The 9,805-nt window shown below is 55.0% G+C and overlaps 3 protein-coding genes across 3 annotated transcripts; 2 read left to right on the top strand and 1 right to left on the bottom strand.

Moving 5' to 3' along the window:
* Positions 1-31: 31 nt before the first annotated feature.
* Positions 32-589, top strand: DICSQDRAFT_73379 (uncharacterized protein; the record flags this gene model as incomplete). The annotated part of the gene is made up of 1 exon (XM_007371601.1): positions 32-589. A coding segment is annotated over one exon (558 nt), but the record flags the coding sequence as incomplete, so codon positions are not given.
* Positions 590-1,584: 995 nt separating this feature from the next.
* Positions 1,585-4,274, bottom strand: DICSQDRAFT_130550 (uncharacterized protein; the record flags this gene model as incomplete). The annotated part of the gene is made up of 9 exons (XM_007371600.1): positions 1,585-1,906; positions 1,954-2,144; positions 2,193-2,330; positions 2,378-2,579; positions 2,631-2,866; positions 2,914-3,040; positions 3,094-3,273; positions 3,393-4,106; positions 4,177-4,274. The coding sequence occupies 9 exons, from the start codon at positions 4,272-4,274 to the stop codon at positions 1,585-1,587; spliced, it is 2,208 nt and encodes a 735-aa protein (XP_007371662.1).
* Positions 4,275-5,477: 1,203 nt separating this feature from the next.
* Positions 5,478-9,325, top strand: DICSQDRAFT_73383 (uncharacterized protein; the record flags this gene model as incomplete). Its single annotated transcript, XM_007371599.1, has 9 exons — positions 5,478-6,143; positions 6,220-6,446; positions 6,504-6,756; positions 6,815-6,981; positions 7,290-7,395; positions 7,448-7,846; positions 7,904-8,236; positions 8,321-8,919; positions 8,980-9,325. The coding sequence occupies 9 exons, from the start codon at positions 5,478-5,480 to the stop codon at positions 9,323-9,325; spliced, it is 3,096 nt and encodes a 1,031-aa protein (XP_007371661.1).
* Positions 9,326-9,805: the final 480 nt, after the last annotated feature.

Raw genomic sequence — 9,805 nt, 5'->3', positions numbered from 1 at the left:
GCGTCTAATCACTGGGTTGTTCTACTAGTACGTAACACTGACCTTCCATACAGGCCACGGACAGACGGCTCTCTACCTCGACCCCACCAAGGTCACGAAGTACGTCACACTCGAGCCAAACACCTTAATGCACCCCAAGATTCGCATCACCGCAGCCAAGAACGGGTTCACGGAAGAGACCGGCACGCTCCTCATCCTCCCATATGGCGCCGAGAAAATCTCCCTTATCACGTCCGCTCTCGGGGGCGCACATGCCGTCGACACTCTCGTCTCAATCTTCTCGCTCTGCTCCATACCCGATCCCGAGCAGACCCTGACCGCGTTTGTCAACGACGTGCTCAAGCCTGGGGGGACGCTGCTGTTCTACGAACATGTTTTGAGTCCAAGGGAGGATGTCGCGAGATGGCAGCGATTCTGGACCCCCGTATGGGTCTATATCATGGACGGGTGCCGTATGGACCGCCCTACGCATTTGTGGATCGAGAATATGGACGCATGGGCAGAGGGAAGCGTGTGGGGGAAGGACGATGAGCCTGAAGAACATCTGTTCTGGCGGCGGGCCGGACGGTTTGTGAAGAAGGATGATTGACAGGATGGACGCCCTTTCATCTCATCCCTTATGTGATCTATGATATGGATGTGCAGGATTTGTACTGGGAATGTGTCGCTCAAAGATTTTCCGATTGTGATTGTCGGCTGGGTGGCTTTTGTCGGAGGTCAAGCTTAGGCGTCTAGGCGGGAATGTCCGACGTGCTGAGTCGCGTGCTGAGTCGTCAGGTAACTTGAAGCACTCACTTATGTTCGAACTGGCAAATAGTACTTATAGATGAGCATGGGTTCGAGAAGGTGAATACAATCTACATGCCCTTCCTGCAGAGTGTTTACAATTGCACGCAACTGGATACGTAGCCATGAATGCACGCAGTCGCGCGTTCGCTTTCATCAGCAAAAAGGTATAAGTAATGACTGAGATTACACACTGGTACACGACCGCGCAAACGCCAAATTGTCGTGCGCCAAGCACAAAGTGTGGCGGGCTACCATGCAGCTTCGTCTTGGCAGGCATTGTTGGTGCCCAAAAGACCAGGGTGTGCAATGACCGAAAATACGACGCAATGTCGCCAACACATCGCTAACATTGCACAGCATTCGTGGAGTGGCAGCGGTGGGCGAGAGAGACATTCGAGGGCCTTCGATAAGAGACGTGCGTGCGCTTTCTTGAGTTGTACGCGATGGCAAGGGCCGGAATCGGGCGCATGCGGCGGCCAAGATTCACCAATTGCGTCTGGTGTCGGGGCCATTGTCTTGGAATTCTGACATGGGATGAGTGTGCCTGCTGGGAAGATCAATGCACGTAGAGAATATTCATAGACGAATACATATTTGAATTTGAAATGGCGCTTGCGCCGTCAGGCCAGACCAAGTAGGCAGGAGGAGATTATTATTCAGTGCGACAACATTATACATGAGCAGAGAGAAACACGATGGCGCCGCGACAAGATTAAAGCATCAAGACATGATAAACCACCACAAGAAGTAGTCCCCCCGCCCCAAGAAGACAAGAGATCGCAGAGCAGCAATTACCTAGACCGTGACATCTGCGTCAGCAACTTCGCCCGATGGAGGAGACGAGGGCGACAAAGGCTGTGACGAAGGCGCCGGCGAGGACGCGGGTATGGCCTCGATCATGAAAATCGAGGGTGAACGAGAGCGCGAGGGCTCGCGAGAGTCCGACGATGTACTTTGCACGGCGTTCATGCACTCCTGTCGAAGTGCGTCCAATTCGGCTCTGCGCGCGTTGATCATTTGCGAGCGCAGAGTGTCCTTGCCGTCCTCCGTAACTCCTACATCCCAAAATACGGGGGTCTGCTCGTCAGCGTGGCCATACTCCGAGCCCAGCAGGCATCTGCAGCAAATTTAGCACACAAACATTCCATGTCGCAGATGATGTACCTGTTGAAGTAAGATATGATGTTGTCGACGTTCTTGTCGAGGCCACACAGAAGCTTGCCCTCCTCGACGTCCTCCTCCCACGCTTCGTACTCGTCCGAGAGGAGCTGATGGAGAGCGATGTGGAATCGATGCCCTGAACGCTGGCAGTCATCGCCGGACCAACGCTCTTCGGTCCCCAGTACAAACCGCACCTGCCACAACAGCATCAGTACAGTATGGGGAACGGGGCAGCTACTCACGAGCGTCGCGGTGTATGCAATGAGGGCCGGTGTCATCTTCGTGACATGGTAGATCTGGGCCAAGCAGGCGCGCCCTCGGCCTGGCTCGCCGGGATCGCGACCAACCGAGGACGGACCCTTCCAAAGATGGCGGGTCATCTATGGAATTTCGTCAGTAGATTTCAAGCCAGAACAAAGGGAATTACATCAAGAACAAATTCGCCCTTGAAGATTGCGTGATGCGCACGGGAGGGGTCGTACTCCTGGTACGTCGGGAACAGGAAACTCGGAAAAGACTCTTCGTCCTTGAAGGGCACGATGCTGGTGGACTTGCCCTTGGACTTCTTCGACTGCTGGTAGGTGCCCTGGACGTAGTTCTTGTACTCTAGGGCCTTGCGCTTGCAGTATCTGGATGGCAAACATATCAGTTAGAAGGCCAACAAAGTACTTACGACATACAGATTAAGATCACGGGCGTTGTCAAAAGCGTCGCGCTCGTCGATAGGGATCACGAGCCGCGCTGTGCTATGAGAATAATACCCAGTGTTACGACGCTTGATATTGTTGTACTGTGCTTTGGTTAGGGGAAGGATAGTACGCCCGGAAGGGTACACAATTGTGGGCATGTACGAGGTCAGCGAGCGTCGCATACTCGCGATGTCAGACGATCGCCCAGCGGAAGCATGAATTCTCATCTGTAGGTTGGTCAGCGCGGTGTGACGATCGGAAGGAAGAAGATTACAAATTTTGCGAAGGCGAACACGCTCGCAGCGCTCGAGAGGAGGTGTCCGGAGACCAGGACAAACTTTGGGATCTTGTCGCAGAGGTAGAAATACTTCTTCGTGTAGAACTTGGCCGTGGCGGCGCTCCTGTCAGGAGCAGTTGAGATAGAGATAGCCAGAACGATGAGGTGGTCACGTACATGTTGGGCATGGCTGCGTAGCAGGCGTCGTAGCCCTCGGGGGTCTGGGGGTCGGCCTTCAAGACAGTGAGGCCACACACGATGACCTTCGAGACATCGGTATATGCACCGACGAGACGATGGCAATGACGGCCCCACTTTGTGAAGTGGGGCACAAGGCGTGCAGGGTTCCTGGCGTTCCTGTGAATTGCACATCAGTATATACGTAGGGGTAGAGAATTGGCCCATGGTGAAGGGGTTGACGGAGGGCTTGTTGAACCCTGAAATACCGAGGCGTCAGAGGACAGCGGGTGACTTACCTGGCCTTCTTGTTTAGCTTGATGTAAGCAATGAATTCGGTGACGTCTGGGCGCGAGACGTCCTCGGCGTCGTCGAAGTCGCGAACAGTGAACCCACCGTGGTCGTCGTGTTCCTGTTGGTCATCCTCTCCTATGTCACCCTGCTCGGTCTCGGACTCGTTGTCCTCTTCCTCGTCCGCCTTCTCGGACTCGTCGTCGTCGAACCCAAGAGCTGCGTGCCAGTCGCGGGGGCGTACCTTGCGGGGACGCTCCTGTTCCTCAAGTTCGGTGTCGTCTTCATCAACGTTTTGCTGGTCAAAGTTGTTGACCTGGCGGACGGTGCGGGCCACCGTGCTTGGGACGGCTGGGGCCACCTGGCGACCTGATGGGCGCGCGACGGTCGCGCGCGAGGAGGAGGCACCGCCCCGAGAGGTGACTGGAGAGCTTTGCGAGGTTAGGTCAGAGGATTGTTGGGCAGACGAAGGAGGGAGCATGGACGGCGAGGCCACAGCGCGACGTTCGGCGTAGACCTGGCCAGAAGTGGACGTCCCAGGTTCCTGTCGATCGGCTTGGCGACGATCAGGATCGACGCGTGGCTGGGCGCCCTGGATCCGCGCTCCGTTGATGTCGGATTCGCGGTCCCCGGCCCGCGACTTTTTGGCGGGCGCAATGTCGTCGGCTGGGGGCGGCTTGCGTTTGCGGGCAGGAGTAGCGTCCAGGAGCTCGCCAACAAACCTGTAATAAATTTTAATGAGAGTATACATGTGAATATATGCGCATATATGTACATAAACAGGATACGTACAGGGCGTGGTTGCCGCGAGGCGCTTTGGCGGCGGCGGGAGTTGCCGGCTGGGCTTTGCGCTTCGCAGCCTTGGGTTTGGCAGCAGCTGTTTTGGGCATGATGGATCTATGTATGTTTCTGTGCGGGAGCAAATGATGAGATGGTGGTAGCTGGAAGAGAATGGGTACCAAATTTGTCCTCGAGGAGGACAGACTTTATACGGTCTGTGTGGCCGTCAGTGGAACGTTCAGAGACGTCAAAAGTGTCAGTCAATGACGACATCGCGACGCGCCAAGGCGCTTACCCACTTGACGCGACAGTCACGTGACCGCGCTGGCTTGATGGTCGCAACGTCGTTAGATGTCAAAACATTTTTTGGCCTGTCGCCTGCGTACTACCACCCTCTAGCCACATGCGAGTCCTCTGGCTTGTTGCGTGCCTTGCTTTACTTCTGCTCTACATGCCTAAGGAAACCTGCCATGGCTGCAACAAGACCTTCAGCGACCTGGGAACTCATCTCGAGGGCTGCAAACATGCCCACGACTTCTTCGACGGGGGCCTACGGCGAAAGGTCGACATGAGCGACAGGAAACAGCGTCTTCGGGAGATTGTCGAGCAGCAAAAAGTCGAGGAAAAGCGAGCAAAGGCGGCGAAAAAGAAGGAGAGGCTTGCGGCCCAGCATGCTGCCTTGGCGGTACGTAAATATCATGTGTTTGGGAGAGAGCGAGGCATCCTGACCGCGTCTGGAGGTCGAACGGGAGGCGAGCGTGGCAGTAACTATAGAGCCTGCTCAAGAAGGTCGTAGACAAAGAAGAATCCCAGCCCGGCTCGCAGACCTGCTTCCAACGTCGCTCCGAGGTCTCCCGGACTTCCATCTCAAGCCTGGTGTTTTCGCCCCAACCGGGCGGGGCCAGGACCCTCTCCTACCCCCTGTGGTTCCGAGTGCGGGACTATCTAGTTCCTCTACTCAACCGCGCACTACTATCGAGGATGTCCCCGAGGACGGCATGGAAGGTGTTGAGCCCGCCCCCGCACCAGCGCGCCCTGCATCTCCACCCATTGCTCCCCCTCCTATCAACACGCCGCCAAATCGGTTTGGCGTGTTCAGACAATACACTACGGTCCCCTGCCTTGACCCTGAGGCTGGAATGTCTCTGGATGCCTTTGCCGACGCTAGTACCCACCTGCGTACTCCTATCGATCCCTCCGACCGCGACCCTTTCCGTGGCTACGGACCGTCCGTCCGCAATTGGCTCTCGAACGCCCATGAAGTCGCCGCCAACTCTTTTGCCCCCTTCCTCAACTGGTCAACGTTCAAGATTATGGAATGGCAGTATACCGGGTCGCTCACCAAGTCGGGGGGCGAGCTCCAACGCCTCGTGGACGAAGTCCTTTTGGACGATCGCTTTCAGAAGGAAGACCTTCGTGGCTTCAACCTAGACCGCGAGCAACGCCGATTGGATGAACACGCACTCACCGGGGGCGCGTTCTCGACACAGGACGGCTGGCGCGAGGCGTCGGTAATGCTTCACCTTCCCAAGCCTGGGCTTGAACAAGAAGACGAGGAACATTGCCCCGCCTTCATTGTCAATAACATCTGGGTCCGGAGCATGCTCGAGGTTGTGAAATGCGGATTCCAGGACATATCTGCTCGGAAGTTCCATTGCGTCCCCCACAAACTGTATCGCACGCGCACCACTGCTGAGGAACCCAACGCTCAGCCCGAACGTCTCTACACGGACCTCTACAACTCAGACAAAATGATAGAAGAGCACGAGAGGCTGCAGAAGCGCCCCCGAAACCCTGCCGATGCCCCCGAGGTGGAGTATGTCGTTGGTGGAATCATGGTGTACTCCGACTCCACTCACCTCACCAACTTTGGCACGGCGTCGCTGTGGCCGATTTACGCCTTCTTTGGAAACCTCTCGAAGTACCTTAGGCTCAAACCCTCCATGTTCGCCGCACACCACCTTGCTTACATCCCGTCGGTCAGTCTGGCGAGTCGCATAGATTCCGTGCCATTCTCCATGCCTTCGGGTGATTTATCGCTGACTTGCCTCCCAGCTGCCAGCAAATCTCCTCCGATTTTATGAGGACACGTATGGCGCCCCGGCATCCGCCGCTGTCATCCGAATGCTCAAGTATGATCTTGTACAGAAGATCTGGCTCACTCTCCTGGACGCAGACTTCATGCACGCGTTCGAACACGGCGTCCTCATTGTCTGTGGTGACGGTGTCACCCGGCGCGTTTTCCCTCGCATCTTTACGTATTCAGCGGACTATCCAGAAAAGTGAGCATACGGCCATTCCTGCTGTAATCCTCTCCCCTGACAACTGCAACCCGACAGGTGTCTTGTCGCCTGTCTCAAAACGTTGGCGCGATGTGCCTGTCCCGATTGCACCACCGACAAATGTGATTTTTGGAAAATGGGAATGAAGCAGGATATGGCTGCCCGAGTCAAAAACGCTCGTCAGGATACTAGCGTCATTCAGCAGCTGATAGCGAGGGTCCGCCGGTGGATCTTTGAAGATGGTACAGTGCCCGACGGCAACAGCGTCAAGAAGACAAAGCTCGGTTTTTTGTCAATGACTCCCACCCGTGTACGTCGTGCGTTTGCCCGTTATATCCTTAATCTGATATATGTTTGTCCACGAGCAGTCCGCATTTTCGCAGCGCTTTGCGTCCTTCGGCCTCAACGTCTATGAGCTGTTTGTTCCTGATCTATTGCATGAAATGGAGCTCGGCGTCTGGAAGGGCACCTTTACCCATCTCGTTCGTATGATTATCGCCGCGGGAGGGGACCGCGTCCAGATGCTGGATGAACGGTGAGTTGAACTCTACTTTCCTGCGTTTCCGTGGTCACGACGACACGCCCCTTGCCTGACTCGCAAGCAAAGTAGTTGTCATGCGGGAGCATGTGCATCCTGGACAGATGAACGAGGGTTTCCGACAGGCTTCCGGTCCTTCTGTGGCCGAGCGAGCTAGTGAAATGATCACTGAATGCCGGCGACCCGACGCTCATCAGGAAGACTCTACAGAGACTGATGACTGAGGCCGAGATTACACAGACGTCGTTGGGGTTCTATGTTGCGATGACTATGTAATTGACGTAGCTCACGGCGTGATCTTACAGGTTCTCCATGCTTCCCACTTTTGGTCGAGCGACTATTCGGCGGTTTGGCGACACCGTATCGGCTATGAAGAAGCTTGCGGCACGCGATTTTGAACAGATGTTAAAGGTTCGTGATCATCGATGGTATGCAGGTTTCGTTTGTCTGACATGAATTGTAGTGCGCTATGCCGTGTTTCGAGAATCTGTTGGCGGAGCCGTACAATGGCATCGTTCTGGACATGCTGTTTGAGCTGGCACGATGGCATGCTCTCGCCAAGCTGCAACTCCATTCCGAAACAACAATTGCGGCCCTCGACACTTCGACCGGTACACTCGGGCAATCCATGCGCGCGTTCCTTCGTCACGTCTGTCCTCACTTCGCCACCCAGGAGCTGCCGAAGGAGACGCAGTCGCGGCAGCGCCACAAAGCCGCGTCCGGACGCAACAAACAATCGGCCATGGCTTCGTCAAAATTCAGGGCATTCAACGTTCTCAACACGTACAAATATCACCGCCTGGGTGATTATGCGCGTGGCATATCCGAAATAGGTACTACTGACAACACATCAACGCAGACGGTACGCTACATTGCTCTCTGATGGGTGCACTGACCTACTAACGTGCAATCTTTTTAGGGCGAGTTCGAACACCGGCGGGTCAAGCAGTTCTACCGGCGCACAAACAAAAACCGCACGTTTGGCCGACAAATCGCCCTGGAAGTCCGTCGTGCAGAGATAATCAACAAAATCAAGCAAACCTGGGGCGAAACTGTCAAGCCGCGCAACAAGAGACATAAAGCAAAGGTTGCTAGGGCGGCGCGTGGTAAACGACTACATGTTCGATTCGAACACGCTGAACCTCTCCCACCCACCCAGCCTGACCGACACTACCATGTTTCGGACGAGACACGGTATCCGGTCAAACTCGAAGATTTTCTCTTCGAGAACCATGGTGATCCGGCATGTGAGGTATATATGTAGCATTGTTTGTGGTCTCCACGACAATGAATATCCATGCTGTTGTCCAGCACCGTCGCTAACAGATAATCGCAGAATTTCGAATGGGATTTGAAAGCCCACCTGCTCAGACGATTGCCGGGTGGCCAAGCGCTCCCTCCGGACTACATCGCTAATTTTGATGACGTGTTCTCCGTTCGTATAGAGAATAACAGGTTGTACAGGCACAAGGTTCTACGTATCAACTACACGACGTACGACATGCGACGCGCCCAGGATTCCATCAATCCCCGTACTCACCCCGACATCATGATGCTGGCCCCAGAGGGATCACCGCACCCCTATCTCTATGCGCGCGTGATCAGCATTTTCCACATCGAGGCCTTCCGCGCTGGGGACGATTTGGACGGTGCGGGCGACACCGATATGCAAACCATTCAAGTCTTGTGGGTCCGGTGGTTCGACTTGGACTCTAGTGCTCCAGGTGGCTTTAAGGCGCGCCGGCTGCCACGCCTCCAATGGGCAGCCCTCGATGACAACGCTTTCGGCTTTGTATCCCCAGATCAAGTCCTGCGAGCTGCACACTTGATGCCCGCCTTCGCACACGGTCAGTCTGATTCAGCGCTCCCCGGTTACAGCATCGCGCGTCAAGAAGACGAGGATGACCTTGATTGGAATCGTCACTACGTTGGAATGTAAGTGTATGACCTGTCTTGTACGCGAGCCTATGTACATGTGTACTAATTGAACTGCAGCTTTGCCGATCGTGATATGTTTATGCGTTATTATGGCGGGGCTGTAGGCCACCAACGTGGCGACCCAGGCGCACGGCACGCGCCTCCGGTGGCTCCAGAGCCAATCAACCCACTGACTGGCGATCTGTACGACGACGAACCCGAGGAAGATGGCTCGCATGCTGATGCTGATGGTGTCAATTCGGACGGTGAAGATGGTGAACTCACAGGCTCTAGCGGCAACAACTCGGAGGAAGATGCGGAGACGGAAGAGGATGACGACGATGACCTGGGGCCAGAGGATGGAGAGGTTGAGTTAGGCGAAGACGAACGCGAACTCGCGCAGGCTGGCTTCGCGCCCTTGTAGTTAGTTACCTGGGTTTCGCTATGCACAAATTGCGCGTGCTCTAGTATGTCGGACAGGCTGGATCTCTTTATACGGTCAGAAAGGCTCCTTTCATGGCGTAGGTATCATATACATCATGTCCTGCTTGTGCATACAATACAAAAAATCGCGCGGCCAGGAAATGCCCCACGAACATTGCAACGACTTCTGGCCATCGCGCGCTTGGGCGATTTGGGCCGCTATATTGAGCGCCCGTGCCCGATTTCGTGTTTCAGGCCATCAGTGCGATCCCTCAGGGGATTTCTGCACTTTTGCTGATGTTCGCAGTTACAACGCAAGCGTGCAGTCGTGTAATCGCAGAGTCGGGTAAGCGACGCTAAGTATCTTATTCTTAGTTCTTAGTGGCCCCTGCAACAAAGCTCTTTCCTTGCGCAATGTAGATCGACTATAATCCAAATGTTCTCTACCATTTATCCAGTTCTCAATGCGCGCAAAACGAGT

The sequence above is a fragment of the Dichomitus squalens genome (assembly GCF_000275845.1).
Source record: "Dichomitus squalens LYAD-421 SS1 unplaced genomic scaffold DICSQscaffold_131, whole genome shotgun sequence".
Classification (NCBI taxonomy): Eukaryota; Fungi; Basidiomycota; class Agaricomycetes; order Polyporales; family Polyporaceae; genus Dichomitus; species Dichomitus squalens.
This window is presented reverse-complemented; position numbering and strand designations above follow the sequence as displayed.